This window comes from Eptesicus fuscus, chromosome 5 (genome assembly GCF_027574615.1).
Source record: "Eptesicus fuscus isolate TK198812 chromosome 5, DD_ASM_mEF_20220401, whole genome shotgun sequence".
Taxonomy (NCBI): Eukaryota; Metazoa; Chordata; class Mammalia; order Chiroptera; family Vespertilionidae; genus Eptesicus; species Eptesicus fuscus.
The window spans coordinates 42,172,336-42,194,467 of NC_072477.1; the positions used below are offsets into that span (position 1 = coordinate 42,172,336).

At 51.7% G+C, this 22,132-nt stretch overlaps 1 protein-coding gene across 1 annotated transcript in view; it reads right to left on the bottom strand.

Moving 5' to 3' along the window:
• Positions 1-1,217: 1,217 nt before the first annotated feature.
• The window catches only part of CORO2B (coronin 2B), a 130,748-nt gene continuing 109,833 nt past the window's right edge, over positions 1,218-22,132 (bottom strand). Inside the window, exons 4-12 of the mRNA XM_008139087.3 lie at positions 13,349-13,498; positions 12,611-12,775; positions 10,529-10,645; positions 10,300-10,404; positions 9,640-9,736; positions 7,816-7,928; positions 7,365-7,455; positions 7,040-7,179; positions 1,218-3,161 (exon numbers count right to left, since the gene is read on the bottom strand). Of these exons, the coding sequence (XP_008137309.2) occupies positions 3,030-3,161; positions 7,040-7,179; positions 7,365-7,455; positions 7,816-7,928; positions 9,640-9,736; positions 10,300-10,404; positions 10,529-10,645; positions 12,611-12,775; positions 13,349-13,498 (1,110 nt within the window). The 3' untranslated portion in view covers positions 1,218-3,029. The remainder of the gene's footprint in view (positions 3,162-7,039; positions 7,180-7,364; positions 7,456-7,815; positions 7,929-9,639; positions 9,737-10,299; positions 10,405-10,528; positions 10,646-12,610; positions 12,776-13,348; positions 13,499-22,132) is intronic.

A 22,132-nucleotide genomic window follows, 5' to 3' on the forward strand; every position in this document is an offset into this window, starting at 1 on the left:
GCTTCCCTTCTCCTGTTACACTTCTCCTTTGCACCACTCGTGCTAGGCCATGTAGTCTTGGGATTTGTCCCGTTCTCCTAACTGCTGGTATAACAGACACTTAAGTGTTAGACCAGGAAGGGACCCTAAAGTTGTCTTATCCCCTCATTTTAGAGATGGCGAAAGTGAGGCCAGAGAGACGTGAATTACTCAATGTGGCACACCCAGTTAGAGGCAGAGCTGGGCCTGGGGCAACCCCTCCCAGTTTCCGGTGTCTTGCCCACTGCTGCTCTGCAGCCCTTTATTCATTTCCTCTCCAGTACCTCTCTTCTAAGGCTTTCGTTGCTTTCCTCTGGCTCTTCTGAGTTTTCTGTGGTGTCCACGCTGCTATGTGCCTGTCCACTTTGCAGCCTGACAACTCAGCTCCATGACAACCCTGGCTTGGTGAGAGATGAGGGTGTCCCAGTGGCTGCTCACCGTCCCTTGTCTGTGATGGCCCCAGCCCTCCCCCCAGGACAGACGTGGCTCAGCACTAAGACTGGCTGGAGACTGGGAGCACATGCCTTCTCGGGCTCTGGCTCACAAGAGCCACATCCCTGTATGTCTTCCCCACTACACCAGCTGAGTGACCTTGAGCATGTCACCATTCTGGACCTGACTGCTTGCTTGAAAATGGGGACAATATTAGAATATACCTAGAGCTGCTGTGAATGAAGATCAACAGTCAGGTACATGGGATAGTGCTTTGTGAACCGAAATAGCATTCCAGTGTGAAATGTTGATGTCCCCCAGATCTCAACACAGGGCTGATACAGAGCAGATGCCTGCAGACTAACTGTAGAACAGTGGCTCTCCACTGGGGGCTATTTTGACACCCCAGGCGATATTGGGTGATTATCTGAAGACATTTTTGTTTATCACAACTGGGTAGGGGTTGCTGTGGCATCTGATTGGTGGAGGCCAGGGATGCGGCTAACCATCTTACAGTGCACAGGACAGCCCTCACAGCAAAACGTTATCTGTCTCCAAATGTCAATAGTGCTGAGACTCAGAAGCCTTCAGAGGTGAAGGAAAGTGTGAAATTACATCTGCGGATACAGATGTGGTCTGCCGTTCCAGAAAGGCAAAAGCGCTGGGCTGGGGAGTTGGCCATCAAGACACCGTGGTAACCAAGAGCGGGAAGCACCCGGGGTGCAGTGACAGGGCCATGCCCAGGTTGATAAGTTGAAAACATTTTATTTCAATTCTATCCTTGGGAGGCAGCATAAATAATCACAGAAGACCACAAAGGTCAATGGGAAGAAAAAAAGCTCAAGAAGTATGGGGCGGAGGAGATGAGAGCTAACACTGTCTAGCTGCAGGGGGTTGGGGGAGAGGAGACCCTGCTTCCGCTGGCCCAGAGGGTGGGAAGTTCAGGGAGGAAACCCCCAGGGGTTGGAGGGCTTTCCCTGCCCAGGTTGCCTGGAGGGAATCCTGACTTCTGTGGGCGGATGTTCTGCGGTGGCCAAGGGCAAGGCAGGTGTGGAGCACAATGTGTCTAGTAGATCCTAGCCAGCGAGAGAGAAGGGTGGACACCCATTTCTTGATTCCCGGGCCAGATCTCACCCCCAAACTGTGACTTTTCTGAGAAGAACAGTGTTTACAGACACTGTGGGTAGTGGGAAATGGAGAAAGAGAAACAAAAAGAGAATGTGTAGAAGACCAGATGAAACGTGGCGTCTCAAGAGTCCTGTGACCTCAGGCCACTTCTCAGTTTCTTCATCTGCAGAATAGAACGAGTGCTCCCTACCCCTGGAGCGGATGTGAGACTCAAATGAGATCCGATGTGTCAAAGAACCGAGTAAACTTTAAAGTGCTATACCGACGGGAGGGGCTGCGGTCATTCTACAAGCGTAAGGCTGAGAGTGGCTGAGAGAACAGTGGCGAGAGACACACAGAGCATCATCCACCCCTTGAAGCAGACACCCCTGCTCTGCCTTCCCTAGGGCCTGACTCCACCCTCCTCAGCCTCACTTCCAGGAGGAAGAGGCCTCATCTGAGAGGGAGTCCCCTGGGGGTGGGGGCAGGGCACGGGGGCCAGGGACACGGAGGGGCACTGAGTGTGAGGGGCCTCAACTAGGCAGTGTGACACATTGGCACTACTGGTGTTGGGCGGACGGTGGAAGTGGCTTCCAGTTTTCATTCTCCACAGATACGTGGGCACCGGTGAAGCCCCCAGGGATTGGCATCTTGATGCAGTGGGAAGGGCCCCGGCCTGTTCGGAACACCTAGGTCCCGGGTCCACTGTTGACCTGTTGGGTGACTGAGTCAGTCATTTCTCCAGTGCAGCCCTCAGTTCTGTCACTTGTGAAATGAGGACATCATTCCCTACCCTGCCTGCCTCCTAAATCAAATGGGAAAAGGGTATTGCAAGAGCTTTGAAGAGAATCATGGGAAGGCAAGGGGTCATTATGGCCTTGGCGAGCAATCCTCTTAATTCCCTGAAGACAAGAGAGAGAGGGGGCAAGAGACAGAAAGGAGCGAGGCTGCTTGCAACCCTTGTCAGGTGAATCTGGCTTCCAGGGCTGCAGCCGGGGGGGAGGGGAGGGGAGAACAGGTGACACCTGCCATCCAGCCCTTACAGTGTGGTCCATCAGGGATGCGGTGAGCCCCGCAGTGGGTGCTGAGATGTCCTGACAGCAGCCTCCTTTGCAAGGGAAAAGTTCCAGTTCTAAGTCTACTGGGGTCTGGTTTCCTCCTCTGCTCCCTGGTCCACTGAGGGCACCCCTCAGGGAACCCGTGGTCTTTGCCCAGCAGGGGGAAGCTGAGATTCTGGAGGTGGCAGGAAAAGGGGCTGCCAGCCGGGTCCTCCAGGAGAGCCTGGGGACTCTTATTAGCATGAGGTCAAGAGGTCAAAGATCAGCTTCCAGTCTTGAGGCGGCAGGCGGGGCCCTCAGGCTCTCCCCAGCTCCCATCCAGGCGCTGTCTCTGGGGTCACAGGATCAGGGCGAGTTAAGGGACAAGTAGAAACAATGGAGAGATCGGCTTAGAAAGCAGCTCCGCTCGGACAGCTAACAGTTCTTGGGGCTGTTACGCAAGTTCTTCAGTTCCAGCTGGAGCTGCCGAATGCGGATGTCCTTCTGGGCCAGCTCCTCTTTCAAACGCCGAATCTCATCCTGCTGCCGGAAGAACATTCGGAGGAGCTGGTGGACCAAGAGAAGAGAGGCCACGAGGGCCGGGGCGGGGCCGGGAGAAAGGAGGTGAGAAGGTGACTTCCTGAGTGGGTAATGGCCACATCCCCCCTCACCACCCTCCTCCTGGGCTGCCCATACAGCCTCAGCCCCCCTCCCCCAGACCTTCCACTGCTCCCCCCTGTAGTGTCCCAGGTGACTGATGTCACCACAGCTCTCCCTCCCCCAGACTCAGCTCACTGCTCCTACTTTCCCCTGTGAGGTAGGTAAGAGCGATAGACTTGGGGCTTGATTCGGGATCACTGCACAGGCCGTTTCCTAACATCCCAAACCTAATACTTCTAGTTACCATTCTGAATGGAAACCTTTCTAAAATGCTTGCTTCAGGAGGCTCAGGATACAGATGGAATCCAGCTTTGTTCCCTGCTGACATGGAACCATCACAGGTACACCAAAGTTTGCCCGGGGCAGTGGTCCAGTTGCTGGCGTGGGCACAGGCAAAGACAGACCCTCCCGTAGACGACCCCTTGCATTCACCTGCCTCTCCATTTCTTCTGTAAAACAGACTGACAGGTGCCCACTGAACACGGAGGCCTGGAAGGCCGCGGCTCCTGGAGGACCCCACACGCTTGAGTGGAATGTTACCAACAAGCAGTTGGGTTCCTCCTCAAACTTCCCGGTGAGAGTCATATTTGCTCTTGCAATCGCATACTTCAATTCGCTATGCTATAAGCTGCTGAGATGTGAGTACAGAGGACAGTTAGTGTCCTATATAAACTACGTTGAATGGTTTAAAAGATGTTGGTAAAGGTGATGCTAAAAATGCTGCTGCTGAATGAGTGAGCGATGGGTGATGTAACCACAAAAGATGGGGGACTTTCCTCTATCTGGATTGTGTGAGAGTGGTTTCACGAATATAGAAACTTCTTACACATTTGTCAAAACTTATGGAACTGTATACTATAAAGGGTGAATTTTTAACCGCAGGTGAATTCAAACCCAATAAAGTTGTCTTTTTAAAAAACTGGGGAAATCTTTGGAAAAAACTAGGGTTTTGTTTTCAGATTGACTTTAAGTTCTTGTTCTATGTAAAAGAAACTGGGAATTGGAGCGAAGATGTGATTAATTGAGAAAAACACAGCAGAGTTCATCCAGGGATGTCCTCAAAGAAACAGTCTTGGCCCTGCATCAAAAAATGTTGAATGAATGTATATGTTTTAAATGAAAACAAATGGTTTGAAGAATGTGTATGTCATTTTTATGATTTCCTCCTTTAATTGTTTTTTGTTTGTTTGTTTGTTTTTTAATACCAACAAACCAGTCCTGGTTTTGTCTGAGGGAAGGTATGTTATTTGCTCATACACACTCCTCTGCCTTCCAAATTCTCAAAATTTCTTGGCACAATTTTTCAACTTTTGTTTAAAAAGACTTTATTGAGGTCTAACTGACATTCCATAAATGTCACCTGTTTTAAATGTACAATTCAGTGATTTCTGGTAAAGTTACAGAGTTGTGCAACTGTAAGTCTCCTCCCTCGTGTCAACCACCAGTCATTCTTCACACTTAGATCAATGTGTCTACTGTTTAAGGCCCCATTTTCTAACTGGCTGCTTCCAAGCTGCTGTGAAGATTAAAACTGTGGGTAAAACCAGAGTTAGCAGGCTCTGAATGAATTTCTTCCCAACGAGGATAGTGCACAGGCTTTAGTGTAGGGAGACTGTGGCATCTGTTTTGTCTGCTCAGAGACCCACCACCCCTTTCTTTAAGTAGCATATTTTGTTCAGGGGCTTTTATTTTATTTTTATATATTTTTATTGATTTTAGAGAGGAAGGGAGATGGAGAGAGAGATAGAAACATCAGTGATGAGAGAGAATCTTTGATCAGCTGCCTTCTGCACGCCCCCTTCTGGGGATCAAGCCTGCAACCCGGGCATGTGCCCTTGACTGGAATTGAACCAGGGACCTTTCAGTCTGCAGGCAGACCCTCTACCCACTGAGCCAAACCGGCTAGGGCCAGAGACCCTTTATCGTTCTCCTCCAGGTTCTCAGTTATGATTCATATAGACAAGTCTATAGCTAAATGGTATTCGATTTAAATACTAGTCAACCCTGCCTTCTCCACACCAGTACTAGAACTGAGCTCAGGCCCCTGATATGGCTCACACGGGCTAACAAAGGAAATCAGGTACCTCTGCCTTCTCAAGGTACACACACACAACATTTTAATAGAAAATGCCAAACATATACAAAAGTAAGAAGAATAGCACCATGAACCTCCAAGTACTCATCAGTCAGCTTCAACAAATGGCACGTGTTACTGCCTTGCCTCCTTGATATCTACCTATTCTTGGTATCTGCTCCTGCCCACTTCTCCTGCACCCCTTCCCCCTCTTCAGGGATTATTTAGAAGCAAATCCCATTTATCACATGATTTCATCCAGCCCTAGAAACCTCAACGTCCCTCTACAATGGCACATAAACATATATATAACAATTACCAGTTTGCCTGTCAATTTCCACTTTAAAACTGTGAGGTCCCAGAGGTCAGGAATAGTCTTATTTTTATGAGTAATAGTGGCAATCATGATTGGTGTGACAAGAAGCCTCTAAGGTGCCCCCCACCCCTTGCTATCCCTGCCCCTCAAGAGTCAAATGGACCTAGTGATTTTCAAATGAATAGAATATGGCAGAAGTAATAAGATGTCATTTCCAAGATTAGACCACAAAAGGGCTGTGGCACCCATCTTGGACACCCCTCTTCCTCACTCACTCTGAGGGAAGCCAGTGCCATGTTGTGAGCTGCCCTATGGAGAGGTCCATGTGGCAAGGCCCTGAGCGGGGGCATCGCTGGCTGACAGCCATGAGAAACTGAGATTCACAATCCCACAACCTGGGAGGACATGAGTCCTGCCAGCAACCATGGGAGTGAACTTGGAAGTAGATGAGCCACCAGATGCGACTGCGGCTCTGGCTGATACTTCACACCCTCTTGAGAGACCTTGAGCCACAGGCACCCACAGAAACGATGAGATAACAAATGTTCGTGGGTTTAAGTCACCAAGTTTTGGGGTAATTTGTTACATGGCAATAGCTAGCTAATTCAGTCAGGCTCTTTGAGCACTTAATGTGAGCCAGGGAGAGATGATCTCTTTCATGCTCACAGCATTTCATATCCCCATTGTGCCATGAGGACAGGGACTTCGAAAGGTCAGGAAACTTGTTCAGGCACAGCCAGGAAATGGGAGAGCCAGATGCCAATGCAGGTGGGTCTACGCAGCCATCTCCACCTCAGTGGCATCAAGCCAAGTGCCTGGCACATGGTGGGCGTTCTGTGAGTCCTGGCTGAGCTAAACTGTATGGGCACCACAGACTGAGGGTGTGGTTAGAAAGAGAAGCCTCCGGGGGCATGGATAGGGCCCAGCTACGATTGCTCCTGAATACTCCCATTGCAAATGGCACAAAGAGCATTTCCATAAACATCCAGTATCTTCCACAAAACAGGAAATTGTCAGATCTCATCAGTGCTCCAAAGCCAGGAAGGAAGGCAGTGCTGTAGTGCACGAGGCTTGATGAGTCAGGAATGTATGTCTCCTGTACCACCAAATGACAGCGACATTCTGCAGTGGACTCATGAGGAGACTGTGAGTCCACAGGTAACTGTGTGGGGCAGTGAATGTGAGGGTTGGGGGAGGGGCATCCATATCCCTCTGGTATCCCAGCCTCTATTTACAGGGGTCAGAGGCGATGGAAGCCAACAGCAGGCTACCGATGGTGTTTGTCTCAGGAAGAAAAAGGCTTCAGAATGGAGCTGGCTTAAAGGCCTGACCCCCTTGAAACGTAAAGGCCTCCCTCTTCCAGGGCCTGTGGAGGCAATAACTTATATTCCTTACCTCGTTCTCTGTCCTGGGCGGGACATTTTCTAATAAATCTATTCCATTGACCACAACGCTCTTCTTTTCTTTGATAGGAGCCTTAAATACCATTTTTGAGGACTTCTTATAACCTTCTTTCAAAGACATCAGCACGGGATCTAAGAAAGGCAAGGGACATGTTCTCACTGACGACGGATGGACTGAATTAGCCTCTGCTTGACGGCTGGCCAAGTGTGAGGGAAGTTCCAACAGGAGGATGTGCAGGGAAATGGGGTGAGCCAGACGAAGGCAAAGCTCTCACACTCTTACCTCTTTCGTGAAGCCCACCCCTGGTGGCACTTACCTCGGTTGATGCCTCCCAGCCATTCATCAGGGGTCAGAGCTGGCTCCGTGCCTGGCGTCATGGGGTAAATATCTTCCTGGTAGGAATCTGACTATAGTGGGGGGAGTGGAAGAGGGAATAGATGGGGGGGGGGGGGCGCGGCTGAGAAAACCCCTGCTCTTCAGTCAGACTTTTTTCCTTGCTGACCTTCCACCATGTTACCTGCTTTCCTGCCTCCAAGCCTTTGCATTCACAATGTCTCCCACTTGGAATTCCCACCCTGGGTTCATTAGCAAACAACACTGCCCCCACCTTGGAATGTCCTCCATTCCCCACCCCAAACTGGGCCTGAAGACCCAAGTCCACAGTAAAAGGGCTACTTCTTCTGGGCTCCTCCAGGCTTTCAGTCAGCGGACAGCAAGCTAGGATTTGATGCAGGGGGCCCTTGGGAGTCCCTCCCAGCCACACTCACCCTCCGGGGCACGATCATGGAGATGGGTTCGATCAGGCCCTTGAGAGTCACCAGCTTGTAGAAGCGGAATACCTCGCAAGCCGACACATCCAGCCCGTGCTTGGGCATGACCCCTGTGGACAGTTACACATGGCTTCCTGGGGCCCAGGGGGTTCCCCCCCTTGGTGTCCCTCTCCCTGATGTCCCCAGCCACGGGGAGAGACCCCCAGTGGTTAGCACTAGATTTGGAGCAGTGACCACTGCAGAGGGCAGTGGGTGGGCTGAGGGCTTCATGAGTCAGTTCTGTCCTGGGTGGTGACTTCTCACATAAGCCTCGTGGGCCAGACCTGCTTCACCAAAGTGCATGCTTTAGAATTGGGGTCTTTTAGGACTGGAAGGGGCTGCAGAAATATTGGGATCCAATCCATTCTTTCTATAGATGAGACTCTTGCGGGTCAGAAGGGAAGGGGCTTGTCCAAGGTCACAGGGTGTTGTTACAATATAAGCCACAGAACCCATCACCTTCTGAAAGGAACTGGCTTCCTGAAGTGTCTGTGTCCCTGATCTTCAGAGAAGGAGGGAAAAACCTTCTTCCATGCACCCCTGAGATTTCAATGCAGCTTGTCTGCTGTTCTGTCATAGTCTTCTAGGACTGAGAGCAGATGTGTGCACATGTGAGTGCATGCATTGTCTGTGTGTGTCGTTAGCCACACCGTCCCTAACAGCTGCACCTACTGGTCATCTACTGAGGGAGTGGTGTGCAGTGTGGTGTTAAGAACACAACCTTGCGGGTAGGGAACACCCAGGTTCGAATCCTGGCTCTGACCCTCTTTATGGCTGGGAGTCCTTGGGCAAATCGTGACCTCAATGAGCTTCAGGTTCATTGGCTGGTTAGAGAAGGATTGAGCATGAAGATGCTCATTAACAGCTGGGCATGGTGGAGAGCACAGATAACATTGGTTTCTTTCTCCATGATGTGACCATGCGTCAAGGCTCTACCTCTCCTCAGCTGGAATGGAAAGGTTGCTCTTCCAAACAAGGTCATTCCAGGAGCTGGAGGGCAATGGTGCAATGGCACCCAAGGGGCATCTGGAGCCAGCAGACTGAGCTTGAGTTCTGCCTGGGGTGAGTTACGTAGCCACTCGGAACCTTCCAACGTGCCCAGCTCATGGTAAATGCTCAGTAGTGGCCACAGGGGAGGAAGATAAGAAATGTTTACCCTTGGTTCCTCCCTCTGTCTCCTCTTCTCTCTGAGTTCTGCGGACCCTAGTTTCTACACATCTCCTGGATTCACCCTCTTTTCCCCATTGTCATGCTGTCCCCCTAGTTACCATCATTTCTTGCCTAGAAATCCACAGTGGCCTCCTAACTGGTCTCTCTGCCTCCCTCCTGCCTTTCAAAATCCATGCTTCTGAATCCACCTCCCTACAGAAGCCAGAGCAATCTTCAACAGGACTTTCAGATCACATCGCATTGTCCCACCTCCTACTCACCCACCCAAGGAAAAGAAAACCCTCCGATGTCAGAACCGTGTTGGGCTTCCCATCTGCAAATGGGAATGAAGACACTGCATCCCTTCCCCTCTCCATGGGCTGCTCATGAGCAGAGATCGCAGAGGATGCCAAACACCAAGGGAGGATGAGCCGGTCCAGTGGGTGGTGACAGGTGGCTGGAGACGAGCCGGCTGACCTTCACAGGGGCAGCACCTGTAGGTTCTATCTAACTTGCCTATGAGCTGTGGCCGTCTAAGTCTGATATTTTATTGGGGAGCGTGTAATCCATGAGCCAAATATCCAGTCTCTTGTTCTACAGCCTAACAGCCAGGGCAGCTTCCTGACCCCTTACCTAGGCCTTTTTGTGGGGCTGGGGAGCGGAACTCCATGAGGTAACTCAAGTAGGGCTTCTCAGTGCTGATCTCATAGTACCGGATGTTTCCATCTCCCTGTGGGCAAGGAGAGAAGGAGGTGAAGAAGGTGTGTGTGTGTGTATGGGGAGGGTTGAGTAAGCCCTGGTCCAGGAGTCTGCTGAAGAGAGCCTCCACTGTGCCTCAAAGGTGGTCAAAGACCAGGGAGACCTGGCCTCTGGGTCCCTGGTGGGCCTGCCACAGGGGACCCGCTGGGGGTGTGGTGCTGCTACTGGTGGTGGGTCTGTGTGTATATACAGCTTTCCTGACAATCAAGGCCGTATTTGTCAGAGATCTCCTGGAAGGTGCCTCAAATTCCATCATTAGTCACAGTCCTCTACACCTCAGCTCTGACCCTTATCCCAGTGTAAAACCCTCTCCAATCCACCTCTGAAGGAATTCTGTCATTGACACTTCAGTAAGAATACGTGTCAGACTTGAGGGTAGGTTTCAATGGAAAAGAGTAAGAAAGACCCAGGTTGGCACAGGGGAAGGCCAGAGAGGTTAGGTTGGTTCTTCTTAGGGAAGTAGGGAAGGAGTAGGGGCCGCATGGGAGGAGGGGTCTCCCACAGGCTGCCCAGTCCCTCTCCACCTTCTACTACCTTTCCTGCCAGGTAGAGCATGTGGGTGTCGGCGTCATAGAAGGGGAACAGGAGGCCGGAGAGCCCATCAATTTCCTCCTCGATCAGAGGCATGGAGAGGTCCTCCTGCGGGGAGGCGGCCAGTATCAGCCTGTGTCCAGGAAGGATGGCATCTCACCTTCCCAAACTCCAGCAAAGCCCCCAGAGCTACAACCCTTTTATGCCACCCCCCAGCCTCCCTGCAGCTGACCTGGTCCCAGAGGGCAATCTGCCGTGTGTTCCACCTAGAGACCCCGGTCGTGAGAAGCCGCTTCATGTTCCCCAGGAACACCACCCGGTTCACTCTGTGGTTTTTGCAGCTGGCCTCCTGGGGGCATAGAGAGAGCCGGTAAGTCAGGGCCCTGGACACCAGGGTCCTATAGAAGACGGAATCATGGCCCCCCAGGAGATACATCCATGTCTTCATCCCTGGAACCTGTGAATGTTTCCTTATTTGGAAAAAGGGACTTTGCAGATGTAGTTTTAAGTTAAGGGCCTTGAAATAGGGGATCCCCTGGATTATCCAGGTGGGTCCTATAATGCTATCATGAGAGCCCTATAACAGGTGGAGGGAGATTCCACAGACACAGAGAAGGTGATGTGACCTCGGAGTCAGAGCTTACAGTGATGTGACCACAAGCCAAGGAAGCCCAGCAGCCACAGAAGCTGGAGGAGGCAAGAAAGGATTCTCCCTGGAGTCCCTGGTGGGAGTGTGGCCCGGCTGACACCTTGATGCTAGAACTCTGGCCTCCAGAACTGGGAGAGATTCCATGTCTGTTGTGTTGGCCACTAGTGTGGTAGTTTGTTACAACAGCTCCAGGGAAGAAATACAGGTACTGAGGAGCAGTGGAGCCCCGAGACTGGGAAACCAGGCCTCTCTGCCATGTCCCACAGTGGGTGGAGCACAGGGGAGAGGGAGCTAACGTTGACCAAGCCCCGGGCAGGGCCTGCAATGTGCCAGGTGCCAGGTGCTCTCCTCAGGGCCTCTCTTTTAGCCTGCACAGCAAAACCTACTGGCAGGAACCTGAGAACAGGGGACTCAGGCTGGCTCGCTGTTTGATGACTCACTACACCAGGGGCTCCTACGAAGCCGTCCTCTGCCTCCTCTCCTGCCTCCCAGCTCATGGCACTTCCTTTTCCTCCTAACGCACAACGGTCCTCTGCCAGGATGAGTCAGCATCAGGTAGACACCAGAGGCCGGCAGAGCCGGGCACAGACGCAGGCTGGTGCCACCTGCTCTGGCGTTCAGTTCCAAGTTCTGCCAAAAAAGTGTAACCCGGAGGAGCCCCTCCCTCCCTCTCAGCTCGTGTCCAGGGTGTGAGGTGGAGGCTGGGTCCTCTGCTCTCTGGCACCTTTTCTGCTCAGCATGGGCTCTTGGGTCCATCTGGCTGGGTTTGAACTCTAGCTCCTCCACGATGGTGACATTCCAGTCTCCGACCCCCTCCGAAGCGCAGTGTCCCCACATGTGACATGGGAAGAGGAGCAGGACCCACCTCAGAGGGCTGTCGTGAGGGAATGATATGAAGCCCGTGGCCCTACATGCCACACGGTGAGCACTGAGCAAATGCTGCTAATACTAGAGATGCTAATAACTAGGGTAATTATCTGTAGAAGTAGTAGTAGCTGGCTTTTTGGCCTCACAATATTGGATTCTTCCTAGATAAACACAACCAGGTCATCACCCATCCTTTCTTGTGTAGTAGGCAAATCTCAAATTTAATCCAAATTTCCCATCCCTCCTAGTGACTGGCATGCTTTAGGGGCTCAAGAAATGTTAATTTTGTACTCCCAAATGCCATCTAATCCCTTCCTCACAGGCAAGACCCAAGAGACTCAAAAACCCAAACTGGAGTTAAGTTCACCATCAACCTCCGCACTTGGAGTTGTCCCCGGGGCTGATGTGCGCGGAGGCATTGCCACCAGGCTGGTCCCACACAGGTGGCTGGGCTGGGGGTCCAAACCCCTCCTCCTGTGTCCAGGATGGGGCTCGGTCAACACCCACGGACTCATGTGCTGAAGGTGTCACCAGCCTCATCCCCAATGCAGGCCGGAAGAATCCCATCTGGGGGGAGGGGTGCAGTGACCAAGAAAGAGAACTAAAGCCCCTCTCCACCAAGGACAAGGCAGTGTTCCTGTGAGCCAAGAAGGGCCCAGAACAGACGGGACAGTCAACAGAGGTGCAGGCCAGGTGCATGAGAGAGGGGAGCTGGCTCAGCCTTCCCCTAGGCCTGGCTGAAAGCTGAGCCTCAGGCCCCAATACCTTCCCTTCCCCTCAAAAAAAGTGGGGCTTCACCTGCAGAACGCGGCCGGAGCGGGGCTCGATCACGCGCAGCTTCTTGTCCTTGCACGTGGTGGCGAGCAGGCTGCCGTCGGTGTTGAAGGACATGCAGAGGATCACGTCCGAGTGGCAGTCGATCATCTTCACGGGCTCACCCACGTCCAGGTTCCAGATGAGGACCTGGGAGGGCAGGCATGCAGGAGTGGGGTCAGCCCTGCTGCTGCTGTCATCGGGCATCTGTCCCCGGTCCACGCCCAATGGTCCTGGGAGAGGTGCCCCGTGCAGGGTGGGGGTGTGCTGGGCTGCAGGGTGGTGTCGCTGAGATCTGTATCAAAGGCTGATGCGTCCCTGTCTCTCAAACCCACGACTGTCCTTGGGCTCAGCTTCCACAACGAGCAGGAAGGACAAATGTTCCTGGCCGGGTTCCAGGGGCTGGCACACCTCTTTTGAGGGGGCCCTGGGGGTAGGGACGGGGGCTCCATTCTCTTCCCTCCAGCAGCTTTGGTTGCTCTCTTTTCCCCACCAGGAGAGTGTGGACACGGAGTGGCATTCGCCTCCAGTCCATCAGCATCAGAGAAGGCAGTACGGGTGCTTCCGGCCTCTATGGACCCCAGGAACGACGGGGTGCACGAAAGATGCCCAGTAGTGTGTAGCGAATGAATAAATGAGTGGATGAGACACTATTGACGAACATGCCCCCAAAGATGCCCTAATCTCTCCCCCTCCATCCACACTGCCTGCCGGGCTGCCCACCTTGTAGTCATAGCCGGCACTGAACAGGATGTTGTTGGTGGTGGGGTGCCACTCGACCAGCCCCACACGCCGGCTGTGCCCATGCAGCTCCAGGAGGGCCTCTGTCATGTTCCGCTTCAGCCCGCCCTCGGGGATCTCCCAGATCCGCACCTGCAGAGGGAACGGAGGGCCCAGGCTGGGTGGCAGGGCAGGCAGAGGCCCGATGCCTCTCCCCCCCACACCAGGCTTCTGCCACCTGCGTGGGGAGGCGCCTCACGGCCGGCGTGGTGTGCAGAGCTGACTGAGGCCTGGGGGGAGTTTCGAGGGTGTGAGTGAAGAGGAAAGAGGCCATCCCCTCTCTTCCCTTGGGAGGGTCACGCTGAGCAGCTCTGAGCCAGTGCTAAGTTCTAAAGCCTATCTCTGCTTCCCTTCCCACACCCTTCTAAGAGATCTGCCTTCAGCCCCAGCTCCTGTTTGGACCATACAGCCTTGTCCCTGATCCTGTCCCCCACCCAAGATGGACACCTGAGCAGAGGGAGACCGTCTGGGAGGTGGGAAGTCCAGAGTCTCCTGAGACATGAGAAACCAAGGGGCAAAGATTCTCCTTAGATGTGGAAGCCTGAGCTGAAAGGATGGGCAGAGCCTGCAGGCAGCTGCTATTTCCAGGCTTCTGATGCTGATCGAGAAGCAGAAAAAGATGATCTGCAGAGAGGAGGAGGGGCTCACAGAGAGGCAGCGAAAAGAGACCATGAGGCCCCAGAGGGAGAGAAACTGAACAGTTTCTCTGTAATCTTTGAATACCCACCCCACCCCATTATTTCCACCAGCCCCGGTGGGCTTGTCTATCAAGCCAAACAGGCTCTGCAGAGTCTCAACGGTTTCATCTAGAGATGGAGGAAATCTTTGCCTGGCCTTGCCCACTGGCTGAGTAAAATGAGATTCTGCTTGTAAAAGTTGGTAAGCTGTAAAGCTCTCTATAGAACTAAGGGATTATAAACCTTGTTCTAATTGTTATCATCATTAATACTATTTATTATGATCTGACTGGCGAAGAGGCAAGAATACATGTGACCACAACTTAGGACACCTTTAAAACAACCCTGAAAATCTGAACTCCATCCTTGCTAGTAAGGAGAAAAACAGCTTTGAGATACCATTTGTAATCTTCTAAAATAGCCAACTTAAAGAAAGAGCTGGTGGTGGCAGATTATATTGTAGGTTTAATCGGTGTTGGTAGTATTATAAAGCAGTCATCTTTCAGAAGCAATTTGGCCATCTTTAGTAGAAACTGTAAGACATTTATATTATCTGACTTAGTAATTTCACTCTTAAAACCCAATATAAGCAAAAATCTCTATGCATGAAGATGTCCATTGTAACATTACCTATACAAAAAACTTAGAAACACTCTAAATGACCAACATGAGAACAATCTAATGTCATATCAGTGTGGAATATTAGCCATCTTGTTATAATTCTGAAGCCTGTTAAAGAAAGCCAGTGATAGCCTGGCCAGCATAGCTCAGTGGTTGGGCGTCGACCTATCCACCAGGAGGTCATGGTTCCATTCCTGGTCAGGGCACATGCCCAGGTTGCGGGCTCGATCCCCAATGTGGGGCGTGCAGGAGGCAGCCGATCAATGATTCTCTCTCATCATTGATGTTTCTATTTCTCTCTTTTTTTTTTTTAATATATTTTATTGATTTTTTACAGAGAGGAAGAGAGAGGGATAGAGAGTTAGAAACATCTATGAGAGAGAAACATCGATCAGCTGCCTCTTGCACACCCCCTACTGGGGATGTGCCCGCAACCAAGGTACATGCCCTTGACCGGAATCGAACCTAGGACCCTTGAGTCCGCAGGCCGGCGCTCTTATCCACTGAGCCAAACCGGTTTCGGCAATGTTTCTATTTCTCTCTCCCACTCCCTTCCTCTCTGAAATCAATAAAAAATATTTTTTTTTTAAAAAAAGAAAGAAAGCCACTTACAGGTACTCTGAAGGACAGGGGAGCAAGGTTGTGAATTGGGGGTGCCCCGAAGGGAATTCCCTTTGCAGGCTTCTCTTGCTGGTGCTTTCCCCTCGGACTATGGAAATGAGCATTTCCCACACTTTGTTCCCCTGAAGACCCAACTCTGCACATGCAGACACAGGGCCTTAGGGAGAGAAAGGCAGGTCCAATCAAGGATTGGGGTCACCCTCAGGTGTACCATCCTGTTTCAAAAACACGCTCAAGAAAACATTTATAATTAGGGGACAGTTGAATGTTATGGTTGGGGGTCACCACAACATGAGGAACTGTATTAAAGGGTCGCGGCATGAGAAAGGTTGAGAACTACTGAGCTAGAGGAAGGTGACCCTTGAAGAAAGAAGACTAATATTTGAAGGGGACACACACACACACACACACACACACACACACACACACACACACGTTCCTTTCTTTTTTACCCAAAGGGATACTATTATACATGCACTTCTACAACTTTTCTCATGTAACAGCAGATAGTGGGCATCGTTCCACATCACTACACATGATCCACCTTATCGTTTTAAGTGGCCAGGGGACATCTGTTGTATGATTGTGCCATGATGGATTTAATCAACCTCTAATAGTGAACACCTGGCTTCTGCCCGCTTTTTCCACTATTACAACTCATTCTCTGATGAACAGCCTGTAACACAAGTTTGTGCATGGGTGTGAGTATTCCTGTAGGACACTTGCCTAGAAGTGTTTCATTATAGTTTCTGTGAAATTGTTCCCAAAGCTCTTCCTCTTTCACCGACAGAGTCTGCTGCTTTACTGAGGTCTCTAAAACTCTATTTTCAGAATTGGATTTCTGCCCGTTGGATTAAAAGTGCCACTGCTGTTTGCACTTGATTTCTTTGATTCTTAGACATACTGGGCCTCCTTTGTGTGCACTTGGGAAGCTTGAGAAGCTTTCAGACTCAAGGGGATGAGACTCTTTTTAAAAATATATTTTTAATTGATTTCAGAGAGGAAGGGAGAGGAAGGGAGAGATAGAAACATCAATGATGAGAGAGAATCATTGATTGGCTGCCTCCTGCATGCTCCACACTGGAGATCGAGCCCACAACCCAGGCACATGCCCTGACTGGGAATCGAACCGTGACATCCTGGTTCATAGGTCAATGCTCAACCACTGAGCCACGTCGGCTGGGTGAGGGGATGAGACTTTAAGGGGCAGAATGATGGGTCAGTGTGGAGGCATTTGGGGGCAAAGGATCCTGTCTATGAATACCTCACACTGTCTCTCTTTTTTCTTTTTAAAAAATCTTCACCCAAGGATATGTTTTTATTGATTTTTCAGAGAGAGAGAAAGGGAGAGGCAGAGAGAGAGGAACATCAGTGTGAGAGACATATGCACCCCGATTGGGTATTGAACCCGTAACCTTTTGTTGTACAGGATGATGCTCCAACCAACTGAGCCACCTGGCCAGGGCCTCACCCTGTCTCTCAAGGACAGCAGGCAAGCGTGTACACACATGAACACCAAGTATTCAGGGTGCAAGTGTTGACTGAGGCAGGAGAGTGGCCTCTGGCCTTTGAGGAAGATCTTTGAAGCAGAGAGTTGAGCCTCATTACTTCCACACAGGCCTCTTGTGAGCCGGGCCCTTGCTGGCCAATGGGACGGTGCTGAGCTTGCCCCATGCTTGCCCTTGAGCAGCGTACAGTGGGGCTGACCCAGTAGAGCACCTGTGGTGGCATAGGTGGGGGAACCTCAAATCCAGTCTTGGGGGTGATGGTGGGAGGAGAGGAAGAAGCAGGGTTAAAAAAGAGGATATCAACCCAGGTTTGAAAATACCAACTGGGGATGTGGGGAAGGGTGGGGACACAGAAAAATGACCAGTGTGTGTGGGGTCAGCACAGTCGTTGGGGAGATTGCGGGCAGGTCAGCCTGGCTGGTGTGCAGCGGGCTGGCAGGGGGCAGAGGAGGCCAGAGGCCGTGTGTATCACACCTGGTCACTGAGGCCCAAAGGAGCGCTGCTTTGGGGGAGTCTCAGAAAAATGAACCCTTTCCCAGAGCCTAATTCCTGAGCAGCCAGGTACCTGAGGCATCCCTGGGTGGTGTCACAGGCCAGGTTAAGGCACAGACACATGGGGAGGCTGTGAAGTGGGGGTCCACCCAGGCTCTAATCTCACTGACAAGCTTGGACAAGCCAGTTAACGTCTCTGAGGCTCATATTCCTTGTCTAGACGATGCATTGAGGTGTGCGTGCCATTTAGAGGTGTGTGAGTTAAAGTGAACTGGGCTCAGAGTCCTTGTGAGTCTGAGGCTTTGTTTGGGCAACGGCTCTGCCTAGTAACCTACAGGCTAAGCCTTGAACTGGATCCCCATCCCGTGCGGCGTGGGCTGCAAGGGAGAAGACAGGGCTGTTTTCACCAATAACTGCTGGAGTAGCGTCCCCAGCGGGGCTTGGGGGACCCTGACGGAAAATGTCCCACAGAGAGGGAAGGAGGCGTCTTGTCTTACCCCCATTTGATATCAGCCACTTCCTTCCTGGGCCCCCGGTTTCTCATGCGTGCATTGAGACAGTGTAAGTTAATCTTCCAAATTTTTGTGTTGCTGACATCATTGAATGTGTCCCTGGGGGGAGAGACTAACTCTGATCCACCGCTACCGCTAACAGTTGGTGCCACATGCTATGGGAGCTAAGAGGAGGGCTGAAGTTCACAGGGGGCCTAGTAGCTGGAAAAGGAAGTCCAACCCCTTCATATTCAAGGGATTTGCTGGCGGGAAAGAGTGGATGGGCGTGGGGGGAGCACTGTGGATCTGCCCAGAAGTTGCTCTGGGAGGCTACTTCAATTCAACGGGAAAACCAACAGAGCCTGCCAAACCGGATTTCTGGAAGGAAGGGGAGGGGAAAAGTGGGAAAAGCATTCTCTCCAGCCAGGCAGCTGCGCCTGGGACCGTCCCCTTCAAAGGTCCCTGGGTCAGAGCCCTGCTTATCTCAGTGACAGGCATCCAACAAAACATGCGCAGCCCCTCCCTGCGTCACCCGTTAGACACCAGGTACGGTCCTTGGTCTCAAGTAGCTCACAGTCTTTGGGGGAGACAGCAGACACGTGCAGACAAGGCTAAGGCAAGACAGCTGATAAGCACTGTTAACAAAGCTACAAAACTCTGTGCATGGAGGAGGGAGCAGCTGGCCAACAGAGAGAGCCCTGGGGTCTGGCAAGCTACATTGAAACCCAGACTCTGAACATACTGGTGTGACTTCAGCCAAGCTACTTAGCCTCTCTCAGCCCCAGTCTTCTCATCTGTGAGAATAATTATACCTCTAGCCCTGGCTGGTTTGGCTCAGTGGATAGAGCATCAGCCTGCGGACTAAAGGGTCCCAGGTTCAATTCTGGCCAGGGGCACGTGCCTGGGTTGCGGGCTCGTACCCCTCTAGCAGGCAGTGTGCAAAAGGCAACCAATCAGTGATTCTCTGTCATCATTGATGTTTCTATCTTTCTATCCCTCTCCCTTCCTCTTTGAAATCAATAAAAATATTTTTAAAAATTATACCTCAAATCACAGTTGTATGAAGACTAAATGAAGATAAAATATGTGCCCTACCAAGCAGATTACTAAAGTACCTAATAGTACATAACAATGCTTGCTTAATATTAATTAAGGATCTTATGCAAGTTTTATGTAGGCCATTTTAATCAATTTACTTATTTTGTTGAATCCGTCCAGTTTTAGATGTGCTCTATATTTTCCATGCGCACTTTGTCTCCCCTGTGTAGTCTGTGTATATGGTATAAAGTTTGTCTATTTTACAGAATGCAGCATACATCTCCTCTTTAAAATTATTATGTGATTATGAAGGTGTCTGGTTGGGACTCTCTCAGGTTTTGACAAATTGAGGGTCATGGTTGCAGGTGACTTAGGGCCAGGGCCTCGTGAGGGTCTGCTCGGTGACTCTGTCGACATTGTTCCTAAAGGAAAGGATGCTCCGTGTAGGGGATCTGCTTGTTACACGGCAAAGAGACAGTCCTTATTGCCTGTGTCTGTGGCAGAGGAGCTCGGGAGGCGCTGACGCTCACAGTGGTCCTAAGTAGCTGGGAGAAGACACAGATACAGATTCCAACGACTTAGGATTTCCTTTTCATTTTTTAGTATGTTTTATTTTTATTGATTTTTAGAGAGAGAGGGAAGGAGAGGGAGCAAGAGAAACATCGATGTGAGAAACATCCATGGGCTGCCTTCTGTACGCACCCGGACCGGGGATGGAACCCACAAACTTGGCATGTGCCCTGACTGGAAATCAAACCGGCGACACCCACTCCCACCCCTGTGAATGGGACAATGCTCAACAAACTAAGCCACACCTGCCAGGGCAGAATTTAATTACACACACACACACACACACACACACACACACACACACGCACACTCACTCTGTGTGGAACAGTGTGGGGAGAAACATTGTACATTATGGTGTCCGCCCTCGGGAAGCATCCAGTTTAGCTATACTACATCACACAGTCACCGGCCTTGGGATTTCCAACCACTCCACAGAGACAGTGCCTGGGGCCCAGAGCACAGCAACTCGCATGTCTTCTGCAGCAAGAAGAGAGCCACGAGGAGGGTCTCGCCCAGAGCCAGGAGGCTCCTGGAGCTCCCACCTCCCCATTTCTTGCCAATTATTCTGTTTACTACTAGAAACTGAGCTTCTCACCACTCACCTAAACAAGAGGTAGAATCTCAGTCTACGTTCATGTTGATATCTTCTGACCACCTAACTGTTTCCCAAAGTGAGAAACAAGTCACCTCAAACCCCGGGGAGGTGCGAGAGGCCACCTGAGGGCCCAGAAGGAAGCATGACTGAGCATCTACTGCTGCAAGTCCCGCGAGGCGGCTGCTAGAGGATTAAAGGACATGTAAATGTGGAGCTGGACACATAGATGGATCCATGCCACAAATTATTATTGTTTTATTTATTTTTTAAATTAATGATTATTCTTGCACAGATAAGGAAACGAAGCACAGAGAGTTTAGGACACTTGCCTGGGGTTGCACAGCTAGGAAGGGAGGAGCTGGGATTCAAACTCAGGCTTGGAATCAGGCAAACTACCCTGTCCCTCTCTTCTGCACCCCTGCCCTTGCCCAGTCCCTTCCTGCTCCCCCGGCTGGAATCTGACAGCCTGGGTAGGGCATGGTCTGTCTTTCTGCTCATCTATTCCAGGAAAAAAGTACAGCTCCCTGGCCCCAAGTATCTAGAAATCGCCCTCCTTGGGGCACAGATAACCAGCGAGGCTTCCCACTGGATGGTCACCTCCTCCATACAGGGTGGGGTCTTTCATCACCGCTCTCTTCCCAGGGTGAGGAACAGGGTCTGACATATAATAGGCACCTGAGACTCACCTGTTGAATGAATGAATCACTGGGAGAACCTGAGACAGCGCTGAGGCCATCCGCAGGTTCAGCAATGAATCCCCTGACCCGGGTGAGCGGCTAGTCCTTACTCCGGCTGGGGGTGAGCAGGATGGATGAGAACTCACCCCTTTCCTCCTGGTTTGGAAGCAGGGCCTGGTGGGGGGTGGGGGTGGGGGTGGATTTCTTTCCTGGATTTTGAAGCTCAGCATTCAGCTTAGTCCTTTTTGGAAACCAGTGACACAAGGCCTATTTGGGGGCTCACTGAGCGGAGTGGGATGTAGTAGAAAGAACACGTACTGAGTGTCTGACTCCCAGCCCTCTGTCCACCCCTCACTGGCGCAAGTCATTTAAACTCTTTGGTCCCCACTAAGGCTAAGGCAGTAGCAGTTTACGTTTATGGAGTTCTTAGTAGCCATGAACCACTTTTATATTCATTCCGTTCTCATGATGAGCCCAATATGTTCCCCAATTTACAGCAAGGCAACTGATACCCAGAAAGGTAAAGGAACTGGGCCAAGGTCACACATGTAGAAAGTGGCAGAGCCAGGATTTGAACCTAGACTGGCCTCCTGAGCCTGGCTGCTCAACACACGAGCCACACTGCCCGTTTCTCTGCAGCTGCCCAGGGCATTGCTGAGGCCTCCTAGGGCTACTGTCCTCCCATCGCTAGGAGGGTGGTGCTCCCTCCCAGCTCCAAGAGGTGTGCTTCTCAAGTGTGTGGGAGGGCAGGGTGGTGGGTGGCTTTCGACTGCTTCTAGCAGAGCTGACATCCTGCCCCAGCCCATCCCTAGCTCCCCTGGGAGGGGTGTCATCTCTGGGGAGGGGGTGGGATGGGAGGGGGTGGCGAGGACAGCCGCTGGATGGAGGGGCAAAGAAATGGAAGGCGAAGGGAAGATGCTGACTTGGCCCACCCAGGAGACGAGCCTGCCTCCCTCCCTCCTCCGTCACTCTCCTGAGACTGCGCTCTCCTCTCCTTGAGATGTCAGAAACCTCTCCCTCTGCGGCTGCTGGAGAAGTGCTGAGAGCAGGCGGCTCGGAAACCCAGAGCGCCCTTCCCTGCGCCTGCCAGCGCCCTCCCTAGCTGCGGCAGAAGCTATAAAAAGCACAGCCCTTCAACAATAGGTGACATCACCCAGCAGCAGCAAGAACTGGATTCTGCCAGATGCCAGGAGAGTGACGGCCCCCACCCTCCCTCAGGACAGGAGCCCTTGGGAACGGGCCGGGGTGTATTCCACTGGATCCCGGGAGGGGTGGGTTAGACTCTGGTGGAGGGAGGCTGGGGGAGGGAAGGCTGATCCCGAGGGACATGGCGGGTGGGTGTCACTGTCACTGGAGATTTTTCAAGGGATGGGGGGACATGGGAAAGGAGCTGGGAGGGGGTGGAGGCTCGCTAATCCCTTCAGTGTCCTCGGAATG